General features: G+C 39.2%; 1 protein-coding gene across 2 annotated transcripts in view; it reads right to left on the bottom strand.

The window, feature by feature from the left end:
• Window positions 1-351: 351 nt before the first annotated feature.
• Window positions 352-23,707, bottom strand: part of IQGAP1 (IQ motif containing GTPase activating protein 1) — a 130,548-nt gene continuing 107,192 nt past the window's right edge. The window contains exons 34-38 of one of the 2 annotated variants that reach the window (XM_044659142.1): window positions 13,046-13,258; window positions 12,526-12,692; window positions 10,322-10,444; window positions 5,859-5,967; window positions 352-2,939 (exon numbers count right to left, since the gene is read on the bottom strand). In XM_044659142.1, coding sequence (XP_044515077.1) covers window positions 2,826-2,939; window positions 5,859-5,967; window positions 10,322-10,444; window positions 12,526-12,692; window positions 13,046-13,258 — 726 coding nt within the window. In that variant the 3' untranslated portion in view covers window positions 352-2,825. The remainder of the gene's footprint in view (window positions 2,940-5,858; window positions 5,968-10,321; window positions 10,445-12,525; window positions 12,693-13,045; window positions 13,259-23,707) is intronic. The other variant, XM_044659143.1, reaches the window with a different exon arrangement.

Below are 23,707 nucleotides of genomic sequence, written 5' to 3'. Positions count from 1 at the left end.
CCATATTCCACTGTCCTTTAATAACAGCTGCTTGTGTGCATTTTAAATCTTTTAGCATTCAAGCAGTTAAAATTAAATCTGACTGTTACAGGGGGGAAATGCTATGGATAATTCAAGAAATATTTTGTATATAAAATTATAAACAAGTTTTGAAATAGCTTTGTGACAGATTGCTAGGAGCTCATTTGTTTTTGCTCCAGTTTGCTTCTCAACACTACAGGAAATGGAGTTGTTTCATTTTTTTCAGTTACTCATTCTCATATTCAACAAAGATTGTGTAATCCCTTCTTACAAAGCAGGCAGGGTAGTAGTGATCAGGAACTGATTAAACTGCAGCAGAAAGAAACAACATGAACAAATGACCTTTTATTTGGTTGAGAGATACAAAAGACAATTTTGTGTGCCAACAAATGGAATAAGCAGCCCAAATTCCAGGGAGGAAACAAATTTGCAACAAATGTCATGATGGCTGGCAAGGAGAAGTTGGCCCAAGAGGGAGAAAGGAGCCGGAAGAACCTTATTACTAATAAATAAAACAGTAATAAAAGCTACAAAGTTTCAATGTCAAGACCTGAAAATTTATCAGTTTTCTCCAATATATTAAAAATTGTTTTAAATATTATCCCTATAAATTCTTTAACTCAAGATTTTGTGCTTAATGTTTCACATCAAAGATTGTATTAGGTGAACAAATAATTTTTACAAACAATCCAAGTGTCCCTTATAGATTGGATCATCATTGCAGTTCCAGGCCCAGGGTGAGGCCAAAAGGAGAGTAATAGCCTTTTTTTAGAAGAAAATTGGGAACTTTGATTGCAGTTTTTGAGACTATTTGTGTAATCTCTAGTTTACTTGTTTAATGAGTAAAATGCCTTTATTAAAAAAACAAAACAGTTTAAGAGAGCCCCAAATCTTGGCAGCAGAGAATTCCCATGAGTTATTACAATTTATCCCTTTTCTAGTTCTATGGTTAAATTTTTCTTTGCCTAAATCTCTCACCTCTTGGATATCCTGAAATGTTTAAAGTACTTAAATAGGTACTAAAAAATAATTCTCTGGTATTTACAACTGCAACAAGAATATTGCCCAACTAGTAACCAAAGACTATTTCTTAATGTGGTTCACTAGAAAAATACATCAGCCAATTTCAAAATATTCATAAAAATGTTTCAGTGAAGGGTTTGTGTGTGCTTTAAAATGCTGCTTAAACTGGGCTTCAGACAGTTTTATACTTAAGGAATACTTAAAGAATATACTTAAGGAATAAAGAACCAAACAATAGAAGATGGCATGATTTTAGTAGTATATTCCTAAAGACAGGTTTTGTTTTGTTTTTTAAAGCATATATATTATTCCCAGACAGACCTCATCCATCCATGCTTTTTTGTCAATTTTTAGGACTAAAGACCCTTAAAAGCAGAGTTCATAGTTAATATAATAATGTAGTCTGCAAAAACAGGCAAATGAGAAACCAGTATAAGAATCAGGGCTTAAAATACAGTAAATTATGTACTGATCTGGCATATTTTGGTTTTGGATGAACTATTAAGGCAGGGCTATCTCTCTGCAGTTCTACAGATGAGTCCTCTAGTGTTGTGGCTATAAGAAATTTCCAAGAGTTCAGATATGCAGATAGGCTAGGGTTTGTTTGATTTTTTTATTAAAAAATTACTTTTCTTACAGCACTCTAAAGGTTTCTGAAGCATTATATAAATCTTTAAAATATCCTATACCCCTTACTTTATTAATTAAAAAAAATATACATATATTTATCTGCAGGTGAGCAACCATAAAGAAATCCCTTAAGTATTTAGATTTACCTATGTTAATAAGGCACCTTAAAGCAACAAACCAAAATCATGAAGAAATCTAGTTAGGATGCTTAATGTTAGATCTAAAACCGTTCACTAAGTGATGGGTTGGGGTGCCTTCCTAAACTGGCCTAATTGTATATGCCTAGGTGGGCACCAAAACTGAAAAAGAAACCAAACAGGAACTTGATCCATTCCTAGATACAGAAGTATTTTATCAACTGGATCCTTCCCAAAAAATGGACTTGTGTGTATATATAGATATATGTAAATATATAAATGGAAGCTACTCAAACCCAGACAACAAAACTGACCAGGTGGTCCAAATACAAGAGAAATACATAGACAGTTTCCCACCCCACCCCCCCTTACCCAAAGCTCCCTAGGCAGAATACCCTCTACCCCTGGCTACTACACAAAGGGAATTACAATGGCAGAGATCAAATGTGAACACATTTCCCATAGCATTATGTTTTCTTCAGAGGACAAAAAATCCAACTTAGCTTCAGTCCAGTCTCTTAATGATTATAGTCTAAGCCATTAACTGGTCTCTGCTTGTACAATCTGAAATGGGCAAGACTCCACGTGTACATACGCATAAAAAGCTGTAAGTTTTTTGTAACTAGTGCCAATATCATCCATCTACATAAGTAATAAGAACCCCACCATTCACATTTCTAGTAAAAGCAAGAACCCTATGCTCAAAATATATCCAAGTAGCCACTGAGTCTGTAATAGCATATGGGAAATGGTTTTTAGGGGTTTGAGTTTCCTCTTTTTCCTTGGGTATCAAATGACAGAGAAGGAAATGAAGGAACTCCAAAGGTCAGATGAAGCCTGAGTTATTAATTCACTGAGAGAAGGCAGTGATAGAAGGTCCCAAAGAGGGAGGAGATGCAGTTTGGCATTGGGAGGGTCTCTGGCTCCACTGGGCAAAGAATATCACGAGGCAGTCATAGGGGGATCCTTTTTCCCTTGGTCTTCTGGCCCTCTACACGTAGGACCAACCATCAACTACTTCCCGTAGAACTTCTTATTGAGAAGGAAGATCAGGAGGTTGACATTGACTTTTGCTCTATCAAACAGTTTCATGACAGCAACCCCTTCATATTGCAGCTGTAGGAGATCCTGCCCAGAGAAGAAAATCAAAAAGTCTGATGAGAAAATCTTGGAACTGCAAAGAAGGGAGATACACACATTTTAAAGAGTAAGAGCTCATCTCATTCTGGGCATCCTTCTTGACATTTCCACAGGGGGTCAGATATAACCCTCTGGAAGCTGACCTCTTTCATGCCTACCAGTGTAGCGGCCACACAACAATTGGCTATCTTACACGTGGTGACTGGCTCACACATTTCATCAACAATAATAGCCCTTCCATCAATTCTGACATCAAAGTTCTTATTAGTTTAGGTTGCAGTTTGCTTGTAAAAGGCATTATGTTGAGAGTGAACAGGAATCATACATCTCAAACAGAAATAAATTCCATATTAGATTGTATAAAAGAACACATAACCAGACTACTCAGAAAATAAGAATATTTTGTGAGTACATTTTTTCTGTTAATTCAGGGATTGTTTTTCATATAATCATACATCGAGTTTTCTTAAAAAGAAATATTTAACTGTTATATTTATCTTTTCAAGTTTTGTACACTTTACTGAAATTATAGAAAAAGGCTGAAGGATTTTATGTGACAGGTTGGAGACTAGTAGCTTCTGCAATATCTTATAATAGAATATTACAAGACCTTAAGTGTAAATGACTTTAAAAAGATTCTAAAGCAATCTGCCCATTTTAGAGATGAGAAAACTGAAATGCACTGAAGCTGGTTAATAAAAATAGTAGAATCCAAAGTCAAATGTTCTTTCTACTATACAAAGGTGGCTGGTGTAAAAAAATCTAGATAAAACGAGAATTAAAATCTGAAATGGAAAACACAATGTTCAATAGGGAATGGAAAGAACAGGGTCAACAATGTGGCCTCAACAGAATCCACAAGACTCCTAATCACAATTGTTTGATATTTCATATTTAGGAAGATTTTGTGTTTATAGTGAGAATAAATTTGAAAGATTTGAGCTACCAGTCTTGGAACTTGAAAGGATTAAAAAAAAAAAGTGGTGAAAGGTCATATTCACAGGATTAGAATCGATTAACTAATCATCTTAATTGTTAGCAGGGCTATATTTTAAATAGTCCAGGCAGTGGCAGAAAGACAGACTTGTCTGTGTGTATCTGACAAAAGGGAAAGTTCAGAGCAGTTTATATAACTAGATTAGGTGTAGAAAGAGCACTAAATCTGGGCTAAGTACAAATCCCTGCTCTGAAAGTTTCTCTGCTGCATGACTGAGGACAAGTCATTTAATTTTCTGCAACTTTAAAGTAAAAGTCTTAAACTTCAAACTGTCTTAATGTTCCAAATCTTAGGAAACCTTTGATTTTCCTTCAGAGGTCACATTTTACACAAGAATCTATTTGTAAATAGTTGTAAAAGGGAGGCTCAGGAACTGGCGAATATATTTCTGAAACATGAACTAAGATGGTGGCAACTTCCTGCCACAGAAGACATGAATACAATTAATTCAGAGACAATACTGTGGATCTACATTAAAAGTAAATGTCTAGGGGAAAAACAAAGAAAACTTTAGTCACTGACTCTCCTCTATATGAAAAGCTAGTTTAATAAAAAGTTAAGTTAGGAATGATTAATTACTCTTATTAGACACTAAAGGGTTCCTGTAGGCAGAGAACTCCCCTGGTACATTTAGAGTAGTGTATGATTTACACACTACTTTTCAGGATCATAATGAAAGGACTGATCATATCTATAAAGATTGGAAAAATATACCAACTGTGTTATTATTGTATTATTTCATTTATATATGTGAAAAAATACACTTTAAAAATCTAGATACTCCATCAAATTTCCTTCCCATGAACATTGAGATATTCCTATATTTTTATACAGTTCATATTTTTTTCCTAGGAGACATGACAAGGGAAAGTACTCACCTGGCAAAGAGAAACACTCATATTATAGGAAAATTGAAAGTGCCTAAACATAACCCTTCCTAACAACCTTTGCCCATAATATCCTTGCACAGTCATGTCCAAAATTAGGAAGAACAAAAATGGCCAATAACTTAAGATAATGGAAGGATATATAGTAAACATAAGCAGATAGTCTGTGGGTGAGAAATATCGTTATTGAGGACAAGTACAATTGATAAACAGTTAGACCAGGCAGGTATAACAGAAGGTGAGAGATAGATATGAGGAAAGCTTTACTCCTTGGGTGGCTAATCCATGAAGAATAAGAACTGCAAAGGACAAGAAGGCAGAGAGAGCTACATTAGGGAAAAGGAAATATTATACACCAGAAAAGGAACTGGAGCAGTGATTGGGGAGGAGGGGGGAGGAGTCAGTTCAAATTCTACCTCACTTATTGACTGACTAAATGATCCCAGGCAATCACTTCACTTCTCAGCCCGTTTTCTCCTGTAAAATGGGGACAATAGCAGCAACCTCCCACAGTAAGGCTCCAAATGAGATGAAATAAAGCCCTCTGCACACTTGAAAGCACTGGGTGATTGCTAAGCAGCCACAACTGTTTTTCTTCCTTTCTCTTGGTGCTCTAATCTACTCTCAAAGTTCCTACATCTCAGGCTTCATGCTTGGACAAGCATTAGAACATCTTGCCCCCTGAACTGCCATGAGGAGACCTCCATATTATTTAACCTCTGAGGAAAAAAAACCTCAAAACATTTTTTTCTTAGGTTTCTTTAGAGGAAGAGTGGGATAATGAAAAGAGTACTCAACTGTCACTACAAAGGCCCTGAGCTGGAGTTCCAGCTCAGCTACTTATTAGTTGTGAGACACTTTATAGTATTTCTAGTGCTTCTCAGAGTTGTAACAGTTAAAAGAAATCCTCTACATGAAAGTGCTAACCCTAAAAAGCACTCTACTGCTCTGGATAACTGCTACTATTTAATGGGAACAAAATCATTTCATCTCTATGGAGGGCTCTCTAAAGAAAAAACCCACCTGATAGTGTAACATGAAAGTCTCCATTTGAACTCCCATGAATTTGGCTTTCACTTCAAAGTCTCCGACTTCCTCTGTTGGGCTGATTTCAAATATCACATTTTTAAATCTGTTTAAAATTAAAAAAAAAAAAAAAAAAAAAAAAGGAAATATTACCAAGAGGGCATAGCTTTTCTGTCTTGTAAAAGAGGGTGACATGGTGGGAGCAGACATTGTGAAATGAGAAAGGAGAGAATATAGTGAATTCTGCATTTCAGCTATCATTTCATTTTTCAACCAAAGAAACCATAAATACAGTATATGCTCAGGAACTTAAAGAGAGAATGGGATGCCAACCTCAATCTAGTATCTCTGCTTTACTCAAGTAGGAGCAATCAAAGACCACAGAAAGACAATGTCAAAGGAAGCCTTTGGATTATCAAGTAAAACTGTGCGTTACTCTCAGACCCAAAGTGGCAGGGAAGAGGGGCAGCCATAAAAGTTGAGGTGGAAGGAAGGGGTAGTTAAGCACTAAGTTGGGGAGGGAGGAAGTAAAGTGGGAGAAATGGGAGCCAAGAGAAAGATTTGGCTGATTGGAAGGAGAAGGCCTAGGCACAAAGGGGTGAACACAGAAGTTGGACATCATGCTGGGTAAATTCTTTTTTTTTTTTTTTTATTTTTTTTTAACCCTTAACTTCGGTGTATTGTCTCATAGGTGGAAGAGTGGTAAGGGTGGGCAATGGGGGTCAAGTGACTTGCCCAGGGTCACACAGCTGGGAAGTGGCTGAGGCCGGGTTTGAACCTAGGACCTACTGTCTCTAGGCCTCTCACTCCACTGAGCTACCCAGCTGCCCCTTGGGTAAATTCTTAAAAAGATAAAATGTCTCTGTTATCTGGAAACCAAGTACTCAACAATCTCTCCTGTTTGGAATATAGCTAAGAACCAACGAGAACCCTCAAAGGATCTTGGATCCCAAACTGATGCCACAAGAGTCTGTGCATTAAAGCTCCTGTACTCTCCTCATGCCTCAAGCACCTTTCAGCTGCAAACCTGTGATCCTAAATTAGTCATCTGCACCCCAAGTCTTTACTTAGCACCTACGTACTCTTACTGGATACATAATTCTGACAATTTTAGAAATCTCATTTCCAAGCCTGTTAACAGCATATTGGAAACAGTCACTTAGAAGGAAGAGAGAATGACCAGTGGGGTAGGAACCCTGGCAATAAGAGATAGAAAAATGATATATATGTATATTTAGGCATATATCTGTGTGTGTTTGTGTATGTATGTGTGTGTGCGCACGAACATAAACAGAGTCAACTAGGACCTCCCGTCTCTAGGCCTGGCTCTCAATCCAGTGAGCCACCCAGCTGCCCCTTCTTTTCTTTCTTTGAGTTTAGTTAAGGAGTCACTTCTTCAGTAAGCTTTTCTTGACACCGCCACCCCCTCCCCCCCAAAGTGTTTTCCTCTCTCCTCACATCTTGCTGGATGTGTCCTTTGCTGGCATCCTCACTTACCACCCCTTTTCTCTGTATCTGAGTACATGTTTTAGCTATGCTACAGCCCTGCTAGAATAGAAGCTCCCCAAAGGCAGAGTCTATCATTTTTGCCTTTATATCTGTCATTTTTGCTTTTATATCCCTAGTGTCTTGCAAATTACAGGTGATTAAGTAATGCAGTTTGAATTTAAAGAGACCACAAAAGTCTTTTATAGCATATATAGTGGGGTGTGTGTATGTGCACACACACATGGAAAGGAAGAAAAGGAGGGAGAGGGGAAAAAAGGAGAGGGAAATATTAAATGAATAATTACTGTTCTTACAAACTTATAAGAAAGGAAACCTATCTCAAAGCCTCACTTCCCACTTGTGTATATAATCCAAAGCAGATTATCTAGAATGTAATAGGGTGGTCCTATTTGCAAGCAGTTAGGTGGCTCAGTAGATAGACATCTAGGTCTAGAAAGGAGAGGTTCTTGGTTCATATCTGACCTTAGTGAGCCAGAATTTAGTTAAAAGAACTGGGATGTGACACGATCTCTGTGTACTCAAGGAAAAAGTGTCATAGGATATTTTTTCTTTGAAAGTAAAATGCAACAAATGTCACAAAATGGGTGATGTGCTTCAGCTGGACTCAAGAGAGGGAACTCTCCAGTGAAAGAAGATTCTCTAAAACACCCGAGTCCAAGGAATACTACCTGGAAAATAGAACACAAGAACTCACTGCTGCAGCTCAAGTGCCAGCAGTCTGACCTGAAGAATGGCTGCCATCTGGCCAGCAGGCAGCCCGCTGGGGGCCTGCGAGTCAGCCCGACCTAGGCACAAGCCACACCTCCCACTGACTGTCCCCACATTACCTGGGCAATCATGTGACCTCTACAAGCCTAGCCAACTGCCTATTGCTGGCAGAAAGAGAATGGAATGAGGAGAACAAACTGGGAAGCTCCCCACTCTGACAAATCAGACTTGGATTGCTTAGAAAGAGGATGGCCCACAAAGAACTGAAAGCTTGTTCTCAAAGGCTCCAAAAAACCATAGAAATCTCTGAAGTGCCCAGGATAGCTTCCCTTGGTTTCAAGTAGCTGCATGAAAGGAGTCTAGCCAGCATAATCCTTAGAAAAGACAACTTGCATCATGTGCCACCTGGATGGAACAGTAAAAGTGAACACAGGAAGCATCGCCTATGGGCTGGGGAAGTGAAGGGAAATGGTCAGAGCCCAAATCCTGGAACAAGGGGCCCCAAAACTCTGACATTCTCCCTTGGGGGCCAAATCCAGCCTCAGGCAGTTACTAGCTGGGACCTTGGATAAGTCACTTAACTTCTGTTTACCTCAGTTTCCAGAACTGTAAAATGGGATAATAATAGCATGTATTTCCCAGGGTTATTATGAGGAACACTTGGCACAGGGCCTGATCAGGGGTGGGATGCAGAGCACAGCCTGGGACCTTCTCTTCTTTTGCTAGGGATGGGAGATTTCCCATTTGTGGAGAGCAATGCTCTAGGACCAGACTTTGGATTAATCATTAATGTGCTGTGGTGAGCTATAAGGGCCACATATTCCTTTAATGGGTCAGGAAAAGTCCAAGGGGAAACCAGTACAGGGCCTTAGCCCACAAGAGGGCTTAAATAAACGTGTGTTGTTGTGGATGATGATGAGAAAGTCCAGGTAAAAGAGGCAGCATGAGGTCAAGAGAGTCACGTGATAAAAACAAAGGAGACTAGAAAAATGATTTTTTCTCCCTTAACCTTTAACTTTCTGTCTTAGATAATACTAAATACTGGTTCCAAGTCAATAGAGCAGTAAGGACTAGGTAACTAGGGTTAAATGACTTGCCCATGGTCATACTGCTAGGGGCTTATCTGAACCAAGATTTGAACCCAGAACCTTGTAACACCAGGCCCAGCTTTCTATCCACTGAGCCACCTCGCTGCGCTAGATAAGCTCTTGCCAATGAAGAAATATATTAAGTCACAGGTTCTTGGGCTAAGGAAGGGGAATGCAGTCTTTCTCTAGCCTGGTCTCTGGTTCATCTGGCTCCTTAATTCTCTTTGACCAGATTCAGTAAGAACTACATAAATGGGCACCATGCTTGGAAAAGAGAAACTGAGGACTCCACAAGATTGCTGCTCATGGACTTGAGAACTCTCTGACAATCTAGAAATACTTCAGGCACAAGCAACGTAATGAGATTGTTAGGGTTGAATTAATAACTCCACGTTCTTACTTTCCATAGAGTTTATTAATAATCACTTGAGAAGTTTAAAGCCCATTTTCTAACTTAAGTCTGACCACATGACTGCTCTACCCACATGGCTATCAGCCAGCCTCTGGCACTACCGTTCCAGGGAATAAAGACAGGTGCAAGTCTTGTTCTACTCTTCTTATCCCCTATTCCATGCATGTATTTCTGTGTGTTTCACATTCATGAATGCAGCGCCAGCACCCAAAATGAGATGAACTGGTTCAACAATCCAGGAGGGGGAAGGGATGAAATTCCCTTCACACAAGGTTTAATCATTAGAATGATGGATGCATATTGCTTTCAAAGGAAGGTACCTTAGGGAGCAACTAGGTGGCTTAGTAGATAGATCCCCAGGGCTAGAGAGGGGAGGTCCTGGGTTCAAATCTGGCCTCCAACACTTCCTAGCTGTGTGACCCTGGGCAAGTCACTTAACCCCCACTGCTTAGCCCTTACCGCTCTTCTGCCTTAGAGCCAATACACAGTATTGACTCCAAGACAGAAGGTAAGGGTTTAAAAGGAAAAAAAAAAAAAAAAAGGAAGTTGCCTTAGACCCGTTTGTGTGGCCTTAGCAAAGTATCCTTTGGGCACAGGATTTCTTGACAAGAGAGATAATTTAAAACAACATTTATATGAACACCTCTATGAGATGTAAAGTCAATACAGCACAAAGAGAGAAACATCTACATACAGATCAGCTCCCTAGAAATAAAATTTAGACAAGTCAATTGGGCACTCACTGATTCACTTGCAGGTCCTCGATTTCCAGAAGAACTCCTTTCTCATGTAGTCGTGCAGCCGTGTATTTCAGGGAGATCTTTTTACTTTTCTTTCCTTTCATCTCTCTTGGCTTTTTAGACACTCTGTGGAAATAGAACAGGAGTATATATATACCCCAGGCCTAATCTCAGTAAGTGGTCCAGGAATAGGAGGTTATGGATCAAAGAAGTTTCCCTTTTTAAAAGAATAATCAAAATCTAAATGGGGTCAAAGTGGTCTAATGATCTGCATCACAAACTGGCTAATTTTGGCTTCAAGTTCTAATTCCAGTTTTGTGTCTCATTTTCAAGTTCAGTAATTCACTCAGTATCTAGGACTCATCTGCAAAATAAAATTGCTCATACAAAATTCCCATTCACAACTAGTATCTCCCCTTTATTCCCCACTGCATCTAAGATGGAGGTGTATACATAGTAGATGTTAAAAAAGAAAAAAGCTCACTAACTAATTTAATATTGGCATAAAAACCTTAAATCCCAGATCAAGGCACTGTGGACTTAAGGAAAGGAGAATCATTATAAGTTATTGAACAAGGATGTGATATAATGAAGGCTATTTTAATAAGGAGAACCAAACTGAGGGATGCAGAATAGCTTGAAATTTGGGACAGAAAGCACCTCTGGGAAAAAATATTTGTCCCTTATTCACAGCTCTGTAACTAGAATGGACAGACAGAATAGGACAGGGAAACTAGTTGGGCGAATATTCAAAGCAAGGGGTAATAGAGAAGAGTCTGGACTTCAGTGGCAGCAATGGAAATGTAGATAAAAAGACAAAATTTGAGCAACTTATTTTGAGGAGAGGGCAGCTAGGTGGCACAGTGGATAGAATACTATGCCTGGAGTCAGGAAGACTCATTTTCCTGAATTCAAATCTGCCCTAAAACACCTACTAGCTGTGTGACCCTGGGCAAGTCAGTTAATCCTATTTGCCTCATTTTCCTCACTGAAAGAAGGAAATGACAAACCACACCTGTAACTTTGCCCCTCCCCCCAAAAAAACAAATGACTGATAAACACCAACAAATTTTGAGAAAAATAACAGGCCTTTATGAATGAGTAAGTAGGAAAAAAAAGTAACCATCAAAATTGTAGGTGTAGAAGAGTCAAGGGAGAGAAAGAAAAATAACCAACAATAGTTACAGGAGAAAAGAGCCAAAGAAGGCAAGAGAGAGAGAGAGAGAGAGAGAGAGAGAGAGAGAGAGAGAGATGGGAGCCTGTAGAGAAATGGTTAAGAATGTATAAATGTCAGGGCAGATAGGTGGCATAATGGATAGAGAGCCAGGGCCAGAGTGAATGGGTTCAAATTTGGCTTCAGACACTTCCTAGCTATGTGACCCTGGGGAAATCACTTAACTCCATTTGCCTAGCCCTTGCCCCTTCTGTCTTAAGAGTTGTTTTTAAGACAAAAAGTAAAGGTTAAAAACAAAAAAGAGGGGAAGATGGGTGACTCAGTGGATTTAGAGCCAGGCCTAGAGACAACAGGAGGTCCTAAGGTCAAATTTGGCCTCAGAAACTTCCTGTGTGACCCTGGGCAAGTCACTTACTTGACCCCCATTGCCTAGTCCTTACCACTCTTCTGCCTTAAAACAAATACACAGTATTGATTCTAAGACAAAAGGTGAGAGCTTTTTTTTTTTTTAATGTTCTAATGTCATGAGAAGTCATTAGAAGAAAGAGTTTCAAGAAGTAAAGTATAGTCAAGAGTTTTGAGTATAACAAGATCAAAAAAGGCAAAAAGTCTAAGAAAACAAATTTCCCAAAACTAGTATCATGACAAAAAGATTTAAAAACCCAAATTACCGCAATCCAAAAATATCTGTAATGGTAGAATCAGGCAATGACATGTATCGCCATGTAGATCTCAACTATCTCATATATCAAATGGAGGAGTGGCCTAACTAGATGTTCTCGAAGATCACTTCCATCTCAAATTTTCCAACTGTCAATTTCAGTAAAAGGTAAGATGAGGGTAAGGAAGCCTTTCCCGGCACCCTCAAAATCATATTAAAAAATGATCTATTGTATGACAGTAATGCCGGCCTTGCTTGACCAATTATTATAATATTCTAATCAAATGACTCAAGAATAGATCACTCTCTTAATTCTCCCACTACTTTCCTAGCCCATTCCCTTACCAGTTCAGATCTCTGCAAAATACTTACTTGCCCTTGCTGGCCAAGTTATCCAAGCATGTTTTGATGTAACTTTTATAATAATCCACTTGCTCGCCATAAAATGTGGCCTTGGAGTTCAAAGCATTGTAGGTCTGCTGCAGTTTAACCAGTTCAGCTTTTCTCCTCTGTCGATACCTCCGTTGATTCCGGATGTCCTACAGAAAATATAGGATCAAGTCTGATTAACCAAGAGAAAAACAAAAAGGGTCAACAAAACTTTTTTGGATTCTTCCATTACTTTGAAGGCAGCATAACAAATAACATTCTATTGAGAAATAAAGAATTCTGATTTCAGTGTTTTATTTTGCATACATACTTTGAAGGTATACTAGGCTGATAAGAATTTTACAACCTAGTAAACTTTGTCTCCAGGGGACAAACCAAAGTATATTGTTCCACATAAAGGGGTTAGAAAGGGAATTCTTCCATTTGTGGGTACACCACAATCATCCCATCATCCGAAGAAAGGTTACTCCCTTGAGAATCCACTTCCACAAATAGTCCTTACCTTGGCAATATCATTAATCAATTCCTGGTATCTGTTCTTTGGATTCACTGTCCCCAGTTCTACCAGCTTCTTTAAACCTGACTGGATCTTCTCCTTCTTCTCTTGGAGGCTCAGGTTACTGTCTTCCTTAAAAGATTTGACTTTTTTCATCTTGTCAGGAGTTTTGGCATCACGGATAGCTCGCCTCTGCATGGCTCTTTGATGTTCTGTTTCCTAAAGAAATAGAAAGAAATGTTCCAGCAACCCCATTCTAATATCTCCAATCAACTCAGTGTATTCTATCCAGCATTATCCAGGTATCACAACCCTGGAGAACTCTAATTATGGATAAGACCTGTAAGAGGCAATAATCTGGGTAAGGTATGGGATTGGAAGTCAGGTTTTTCACTATGTAAAACAGATTTCTTTTTCCTGCACTGTACTGCCTGCCCCCTTATAAGTCTTCCTGGATCCTCAGATTTTTTTATTTCACCAATTTCCTTCTCATTTGCCCTACTATTAGCTTCCCTAAGTTGTTTCCAAAGGCTCTCAATCACTGCATCCTTTTCATCATTCACTTTGTCTTTCTTCTGGGCAAATACCTATGTAGCCTTTTGTTTTAACTCATCTAAGCTAAGAAGTTCCTAATCCGGATGATTCTCATTGAAAAACTTTCTAACTTGAGGAACAGCATTTTTTACAAATATATGTTTTACATGCTCAATGGTGATATCCTCTAAGACATTAGGGCCTAAATAAATTTCAGCAGCTTCGATGATTCAGTCTAAAAATGTAGCTGGTGTCTCCTGATTGGTCTGCCTTACTTTCTCTAGACCAAGCATTAGGGCACCTCAAGTTCTTTTCCATAACCTTGATAAGCGATTTCCTTGCCTGCTTGAGCATCCTGTAAATAGGAACTGAATTGAGATCCAGCTCCTCCCAAATTACAGACCATGGTGTCATCCTTTCCATATTTCTTGTTTCCTCTACAAACTTATTCCTAGCATGATTAGATAATATTTCCCCTAGGACAAACCAATAGTCCTCAAAATCAGGGTCATGTGCCTTAATAAATGCCCAAAAGATCTTTACAGATTTCCCAGGATCATCATGAAAGTTTGGGATTTTCCTCTTTAAGCTCTCCACATCCTCTGATCTAAATCTCGAATGTTGCCTCATGTGGAATATTCCATCATTGCAAACGATAGGCAAATCGCAAAGCGGAAAAAGATTAACCAGTTTGTCCCCCTTATTTAATGCCTTTTGTTCCTGCCTTAAAAGTTCTGATTTAACACCTTTACCATCATTACCATGTTTATCATCATTACCAGGAGCTCGATCATAAGCACCACCAGTTTGCATATACATCACCAAATTGTCTATTTTAACTTGCATTAACTTTAACAATTGCTTCATCTCTGAATCTCTAAAACACCAGGTAACCACAATCTTGAAACAATAATTAATATGGAAAAATATCCATCTTATTTTGTATATGATGTAACCAGTTAAAACAATAATAGGTGTGTGTACTATAATATCTAGAATATTTATAGTAAGAACAGGTTGGGCTACCTCAAAATTCAATATAACTCTGCAATACCTGGGTATGATCTTAAACCACAAGTATGGGATAAACAATATCCCTTGCCATAATCCAAATAGCAAATAATCAATACAGTCTTCAATTACCATTTTCCTAAACATTAACACAATAGACCAATGATACAGCAATATAGTTGTGTTATTAGCCACAATGAAAGACTAAAGACTAATATCTAATACAAATACAACAATATTCCTACAACAATACCAATTTACACTCAAACAGGATGACACAAACAGTAAAAGGCAAAACAAATGGAGAAAACCTCTTTCTCTGTGGCTATTTCAGTCTTGATAGTAAATTGGCAGCACTCAGGGATTTTATCAATGAACTGGGGGGTGGGGGGTGGGGTGGGTAAGGGGAGTGGTAAGTAGTTCTGAGTAGCTCACCACTGGCTTGGAACTTTCAGACCACAGCCAATGGCTATCCTCCCTCATGGAATGTTCCAAACCCTCTCACTTCCAGTCTGTCCCTGTGTGTCTAAGAGTGAACTTCCTATCCTCCTCTTAACCCACCATCTGGGGTAGCCAAACTCTAAAGATAAAACCTGGGGTTAACTTATATATGTTATCTGGGTTCCAAAGGGTAAGTAGGAGACGGGAATGGACAAATAGACTGGGACCAAACAAGTTAGGGAAATTGGGCTTGGCAGTTTGGGGAATGGCAGGTGACAGGAGTGACTGTTGAGCCTTCACTGTCACACTGATCCACATAGCCAGGGAGTCTGTGAAGCCAACAAGTGACGGGGTTAGTACAAGGACAAAAGAATTATAAACACAGGGTTTTAATAATAGAGGGTGGTCAGGGATCATTAATGGGGAAAGGTCACTCTGAATCTAATCACTAGGGACCACACAGGAGCTGGGAGAATGGGTTAAAGCCTACACTGCACTAATCAGACTATTACAGACTAGAAGGGAAAATGGGTCTCTCACAAAGCCATGTTGTGAGCTTTGTGCTTCAGCTTCTCTTGATGGAAACAGATCTACAAGAAGGTAAATCCAGGAAATGTTAATCAAGGAGCTTGTCTCAGACTGGGATGTCCACCACCCCAGCTAGATCTTCTTGCTCACTTGATCTTCCCTGACAGGTCTTCCTTCTCAGTGGTAACTCCCTACTCCTTGGGCTCTTCACTGGGAGGTAAAGGCATCCACACCCTCTCCCTTTCCCAGCTTGACCAGAGTCCTTATGGGCAAACAGTTTTTCCCCTTCATTCCATTTAGAATGTCCCTGGCTGACAGCCAAGGCTTTTTCCCTTAGTCTGTCTGCTAAGTCTGCTTTCCTACTTTTAAAGTCTATTTCCTATTACACAAAGGAACATCAAAATGCAATCTCTAAACTTAAAAGTGCAGTTTTCATAGCCCCTGCCCTGGGAATCCCCAATTATACCAAAGAATTTCACTTGTTTATCCATGAGGACAAGGGCACTGCATCAGCTGTACTTGGGCAATATCTAGGACAAAATTTAAGACCTGTGGCATATTGTAGCACCCAGCTCGATGTAACAGAGAAAGGAATGTCCTATTGCCTTCGAGCTATTGGAGCTGTAGTACTAATGATCAGGAAAGCATGATTTGGTGTTAGAAAGCAAGCTGTGTGTACTCCCCACATAACATAGAGAACATGGTTAAGAACAGCAATCTACATGCTTTTACTCCACAAAGAGTGTCTCAATATGGAAAAATACTCCTGAACAATGAAAATATCAGATTAAAACACTGTCAGTCACTAAATCCAGTGACTCTGTTTCCTCAGTTAGCAATGTCAGGAGAGTCTGTGCATGAATGCAAAGAAACCCTAGAGAGAGTACAAAAAACAAGGGCAAACTTAAAGGATACACCAATTGCAGAACCTGAATTAGAACTCTTTACCAATGGCTCTGCTTACATGCACAGAGAGAAAAAGTTTGTGGTGGGAGCAGCAGTAGTGACAGAGACAGAAACTTTATGGTATGCTTTCTTACCAAATACAGTCAGTGCTCAAGGGGCAGAAATAATCAGTTTGTTAAGAGCTATGCAAATAGCCAAGGACAAGAAAGTTAATATCTACACAGATTGTGCTTATGCATTTAATGTCCTTCACGTCACAGGAGAAATCTGGAAGCATAGGGGTTTTATAATGGCGGCAGGAAAAGCCATTGCTTATGGAGACCTTATTTTGCAACTTCTTGAGGCTACACATCTTCCTAAAGAAGTGGCAGTCACGCAATGCAAAAGTCACAAGAAAGGGCTAGACAAAACATCATTAGGCAACCACAGGGCTGACATCACCATGAAATTCGGCTCTAGGTTTGGTCCTACCCATATTCTGACCTTTACCCTGATGGAGGAAGACACTCTAAGACAAGTCTTTGATTCCAGGGAAGTTCAGAGATGGGAGAAAGACTTTGGGGCCAAACTAGTAAAAGGAATCTGGGTTGCAGAGACAGGTAAGCCCATCCTGCCACAAGCCTTAGATTTCCCAGTGTGTAATGCAATTCATGAGAAGAAGCATTATGGCACCCAGTCATGGATTCAGTCCAAAAATTCTGGGTCCCTCCAAATAACCCAATGTGACATCTGCATGAAGTGTAATCAAGCGAGCTTCAGGAACAAAGGTTTAGTGGGAAGACCACTAGCTCAGACTCCGTTTGAAACTCTATAGATCGATTATATCCATATGCCCAGTGATAGAGGATTCAAATACTGCCTGATCATTGTGGATTGCCTGACTAGATAGCCAGAAGTGTACCCTGCTAAAAAGAACAATGCAGCCTTTGTAATAAAGACCCTGCTAAAAGAAATAATCCCGAGATTTTCCATACCATCTCATATACTTGGACAAGGCACACATTTTACCCACCATATTCTGCAGGAAGTTTATAAAAATCTGAGGATAAAGATATCTTTTCACACAGTTTACCATCCTTCCTCAGCAGGGCAAGTGGAAAGACTCAATAGGGAGATCAAAACACTGATAGGAAAGGTCTACCTAGAAACTCACCTAAAGTGGATGGATGCTTTCCTTATCATGTTATACTACCTGAAAATGAAACCTAGTCCTGATTTCCACATACCTCCCTTTAAATCCTCATATGGTCATGCAGTATGGGCAGAGAGATGATGCAAACCGGCATATGTATCCAAGTTATCAGCAGATTGCAAATTATATCAGCATATATCTGCTTTGCAAAAGAGACTGACAGAATTGTATGAGCTAGTAATTTTGCAGCAAAGAGAGCCCATAGATTTTGAGACCCACAATGTAAAGCGTGGAGATATGGTGTACTTGAAAAACTTTGATAGAAAGTCACCCCTTGATATAAAATGGACCAGACCACATCAGATTCTGCTCACTTCCCCGACAGCTATAAAAATCCAAGACCGAGATTCCTGGTACCCCGTCATGTAAAGAAAGAAAAACAATTCAAACATCCAAATCAGTTAGAACACGAAGACCAAATCAATGATGAAGAAATAAAAATCTGAAAAAGTGCATAAAACATAGATACACACACAAGTGATTTACACAACTAACAAATCAACATAGTTCACATTGTTCCAGTATCTGGACCAGAGACCTGTCCATCAACGTGGGTGGTCGACAGGTGATGGAGTAACAGAGAAGGGGAAGATAAGTCAAGAGAAGAACAGGGAATCCAGAAAATCACCAAGAAGACAGATGCAAGGAAAGAGAACTTTAAAGGAACAAGGAACTCTGAAAAATCATGAACGTGGCAAGGTGAAAGACGAGAAACAGGATCTGTAAGACTAAGTGCGGCAATAGCACAAAAAACACATACCATCACATAACAGGGAAAATTGCACCCACAGTGCATAAAATGCATCAATGAATGAATTCTACAGTCAACATGAAAAGATAGACAACTTGCAAGGAAGAAAAGATACGTATGTGCATCCACAATACGCAAAAAGAACCCAAAACCCAACTTAAACTGACAATTAGTCAACACTTTGTGTAAATAAGCAAGTGTCAAAATACTGTATTACAAATATGTATGTAAATGTACATACATGTAAATAATTAGCAACTTAGCCAAATATAAAACTGAAAAGCCCTGTATCTGGTTAACACTGGAATGCAGCTTGCAAAAGGAATGTACATAATATAAAATTGTATAAATATCTGTAATATAGTTGGGAAACTATAGAGTAGGCAGTAAATAGTCCCAAACCATGTAAATACTAAACATACTAACAAAAGTAGAGATAATTAGAAAATAGTCATTAGGGACAGAGTTAGGGAAAATTAGAAATTCTAGTAAGTGAGAAGTAGGGAGAAAATAAGAATATACAGTTAAGAATAGTTAAAAAGACAATAGCATCATATTAAAAACATAGTTAAAAGCATAGTTGAAAAGAATAGAAATGAGAACACTTATCTTTATTGTTATTGCATTAAGAATAAACAGTCCAAGTAGAAATAAGTTAAAGATATTGTTTAATAAGCATCGGCATGAAATTAGCTCAAAAACTTGTAAGAATAGGAATTTGTTATATTGCAAAAGTTACAAAATGTATTTACTAGAAAATTTTCATTGATTGTTACAAAATTGTTTCACCTTTTAGAAATATTTGTTGGAACCTTGTATTCCCTTCCATTCCTCTGCCCACTTTCCTAACCCTCCTTAGAAAAGCATGAGTATAAGATAAGTATTGAATTTTTTTAAATTTTCTTGGGGGGAGGAGGAATTAAAAAATAGAAAGTGAGTAGATCAAATAGTGTAGATAGAACACACATGGACCTTATGGTTGAAGATCCATGTAAAATGAAAAATGGGGGAACTGTAACAGACAATGAATTTAAGAGAAGAAAATCAAGCAAGGCATGTACCTCTGAGGTGGAATTCAGAACAAGCCCAAAAAGAATCTTGAGGAAATGACTGTTGGGGAGTGAAGAGGGGAATTCTGTGGAAGATATCCCAACTGCCACACTACTCACTGAACCTTGGATAGGTCAGAGAGGGAGGTGGGGATGGGTGGTGGTAATCCTGTGAGAACTGGGTGCTCCTGAATCCCAAAAATATAGAATTTCCTTGAGTATCGCAACTGCTAGAACTAGCCAATCATCTCAATTGATCTACCAACATCATTTGCCATCTAAGAAGAGACAAACATAGCAGTTATTCCATTTGGCCAAAGAGCCTGGACTCCCAGGGGGGAGTGGGCTCTGAGGGCCCTTCTGAATCTGCTTTATCCACATCCCTGTTATTTACTCAGTTTAGTTAATTAGTTTATTCGTTAGGAGTTACTGGGGCTTGAGACAGTTACTGGACAAGAGTTAGAGAAGAATCCAAGACTGCTCATCCCAGAGAGAGAAACTCACTTTGACAGAGAAGATAATCCTTTTACCCTCTATCCTGAATCCCCACAATCCTTCCCTTAATCCTTGAATTCCTCTAACCTCAAATAAATCCTTATTTAGTTACTTTAGTCAGAGTTTAGAAGAGTGACTTGGGAGAGGCTGGTGTGTTGGGTGGCTGAAGGGTGGAAAAGAACATTTTACTCCGACTTGGAGGGAAGACTGATTTGAAGGGACTCGGGAGGTTTTAGTTTACATCAGTGGCTTTGGACTGGACAAAGTCCATCTAGGTCTCAAACAATTCCTAGCACATTCCTTTATCATCTCCTCAATAGCCCTTCCATTTTGGGGAGCCCCCTTGTGAATTATACCCCCAAAGGTCTTCCCAGTAGGGGGGGGGAGTGAGTAGCTTTGGCCCACGTATTTCAGTCAGGTGGGGGTCACCAGAGCTCAATCCCCATCTATCTGATATTCCCCCCCCATACAATACTGTCCATTTCTTAACAGCTAAACACAGACTTGCTGCCTCCACTTCCTAGCCAATCATTCTATCTAAAACTTCAAAGAAATATGCCTTCTGTCCCTCCAGTTCTACTCAAAGATTTTCTTAAAAGGTAACCATGACCATCTTTGAGTCAGAAACAATGCCTTTAAGTCAGCTCTCAATACTTTTTGCTTACTGTACACTACCCTCTGTGTAAATGGAATTACCCCTGAATTTATTTTTAATTTTCTTATTGCTTTTCCTATTATCTTTTAATAGAATAATTGATTTTTCCCTTTTTCTCATTTCTTGTACTTAAAGTACATATAATCGGTATTAATCTTTTTATTTTTTTTTGCAGTGCTATAATTTTAATATATATATTTGCAGTAATATTACTGCTTACCCACAAGGCTTTAGACTTTGGGAACCTGCCATGTATTGTTAAATGTTATGGGACTGTGATTAATGCTTCTGTCTTATTCCAGGAGAAGGGACCACAAGAGCTGCTAAAAAGTGCTAAGAAAGCACAAGGTCATGGAGACCGACCGACAAATCCCAATGGGACTGATGAGAAAATCTGCACAGTGCCAAGGAGCACAAGGTCAAAAAAAGACCATACAAATACAGGTGGGATTGAGGAACTCCAACGCCAATACTAAGAACTTGAACTCAGTGTAAGACTCTAAGTTGCGATGTTTATCATATGTTAAGATGTAGGACTCTTCGAACTACACTGCCAGTCAGGTACCGCAGATTGGCGATCATCTTGGCTCACCCATATATTCCTGAGAGTGAAGGTAAATCAGACCAGGGAATGACAGGCACTTCCCTTGCATATAAATCTGGTCCTTTTTTCTCTCTTATAGAATGGCAACTTCCTAGTCTTGGCTTGCAAATGGGTAAGTGCAGTATTACTGCATTTTGTCCTACAGACTAGTAGGATGGAAATTATATTAATTGGACCCTAATACAAGGGCCTGTTATGAATTTATTTTTGTTTATTCAGAAATTTTATATGCATATTTTGATATTTTGATTCTGATTTTAAATTTTTTCTCTCTCCCAAAGTTTCATTTTTCTTCTATTTGATTTTCTTTTGATGTTTTTGTTTTTTCTTTTGAATTTACTCATACAACCCCATAACTCAACCATGTATCTTGAGCTGATCTGGGTATTTCTTTTTTAAATACTGTTATGAGTAAGATTAGATTAGCTGGTTATTAGGTATTGATTATGTACTGATTAGGAAGTATCTAGCAGGAAGGAGCTGGAGCTGGGAATTCCAGGTTGGAATGAAGGAGGAGGAAGTGCGTCTGTGCCCTGAGTGTGGACTCCATTAGTGGTGGGCAAAACTGTTGCCAGCCTGGGAGACCTCAGAGCAAAGGATACCCTGCTTCCTGATTTCCCCTGGGATCCTGTGTGGTGTGGCATCTAAGAAAAGGACAAATCTAGAGCCAAGAGAGGAGGAGAAGTTTGAAAACTGGAGAACAGTGCTTCAAGCAAAACCCTCTCTACCTGGTACCTGAGATCATCTTGACTCCTGACATCCAGAGATCATCAGTGGATTGCAGTGAGAATCCCAAAGCCACTAAGTCCTAGCTACACTCAAGCCTGGCAGGTTCCAGGTTTGAGGCAGAAACCCAGAGACTCCATTTACAGCTCCTTGGGCCCTGTTTGTTTAGATCACTAAGTTAGAGTAGAATAACTCCTCCCATTGCCCTGTGGTTTTATCCCTTAGATTTTAAGTATAGAAATCCTTTCCCACCTTTTAGTCTAACATAATTAAAGCTGTTAAGTCCCTTTTACCTTGTTAGCCTGTTACTATACTCTGGTCTAGTGGAAGCTGGGTGACAGTTAAGATCAACTGCCATTCCTGTGGAAATCCAGTAAACTCTGGTCTCTTCACCCTGGTCCAGTCTCTCATAAATCCTAGAGTGTGTTCCCACAAACCACTTAGTTTATTGTAATATCCCTGGTGACCCCATTACCTCACTTATATTTTCCTACAATACCCTCGTCAGGGGGGATTGTATTTTTTTATAAAATCCAAGATTTAATTTTTTATTCGAGAAAAATTCTCAGGGAAAGAAGCTTGCTGACTCCTTAATCCAGAGAATGAACTGTTTGCAGAAAGATGCTTGAAGAATCTACATTGCATCAAGAGATCCAGAATGAACTTTGGGGTACAATTGATTGAACTGATGGGGTCTGAACAGTTACTTTGAATGTACATTTTATACCAATAGGGGACTGCCCCCAATTGATTTCATGTCAATGCGCTTAGCAAACATAGGTTTTGCTTTCTCTCTCTTCCATTCCCCTCTTATCTCTAACTATTGTAGTTAGAAGACCTTGTGGGTAATAAGATGATTATGTAAAATGATCACTTGGGGTGACTAGGCACCCAAAATGATCATCAGGGGAGATTGTGTAAATAGAATTAGCTCACCCCCATTCATAGTTAAAACTCTAGCCATCAGAGATAATGTCATCCCCCCTCCCTGAGTGGGGAGGGGAGATCTGTGACCCACCCGTGACAATAAGTTAACAAATCAAGAACAAGAGACTGCCCTTTGGGCAGTCCAAAACAGTGTTGAGGCTGCCATTTGTCCACTTGAAATTAGAGGTGGACGCAGGAAGTGAGGGGGTAACTTCCTGCGGAGGCAGTTGGGGCTTTGAACTTGGTGTGGAAGGAGCTCTGGTGGGTAAGTTAGGCTGACTCCCTTTTGCCTCTCTTGGCGTTCTAAAATCTCTACCCTCAAGGAGGCTTCTTTGCCTCTCTAATTGTCAAGGCCTTGTTTAATTAACCTCGAATCCTCATCCAGGCCAGACCTCTGGTCGGGCCAGTTTCTCTCTCTCTCTCTATTTCCCTACCTTCAACCTTCCTAATTGTAAATAAACTTCTATAAAAAAAGGCATTCTGACTTGGGTCTATTTTTAATTATGGAATCATGCTAATCTGATTCCTGGCGACCACCATACTTTAAATATATCTAATTTCCCCTCTTACACTTCTGAATCCTGCCTCCAGATTCCCTGAAGCTCCATCTCCATGGTTCTTTACCTACTTCTAAAATCTCTCTTTTGATAAGGTTTGCTAGTTCCTTTTCCTACTCTTAGGAGGCTGGTAGATGGCACAGCTGATTGAGAACTAGCTCTGAGTTAAAATATGATCTCAAGCATTTATTAGCTGGGTGACCCTAAAGATGTTGCTTAACCTGTCTACTTCAGTTTCCTCATCTCTAAATTTATAGATAATAATAGCATCTGTTTCTTATAACAACAAAAT

The sequence above is a fragment of the Gracilinanus agilis genome, chromosome 2 (assembly GCF_016433145.1).
Source record: "Gracilinanus agilis isolate LMUSP501 chromosome 2, AgileGrace, whole genome shotgun sequence".
Classification (NCBI taxonomy): domain Eukaryota; kingdom Metazoa; phylum Chordata; class Mammalia; order Didelphimorphia; family Didelphidae; genus Gracilinanus; species Gracilinanus agilis.
This window is presented reverse-complemented; position numbering and strand designations above follow the sequence as displayed.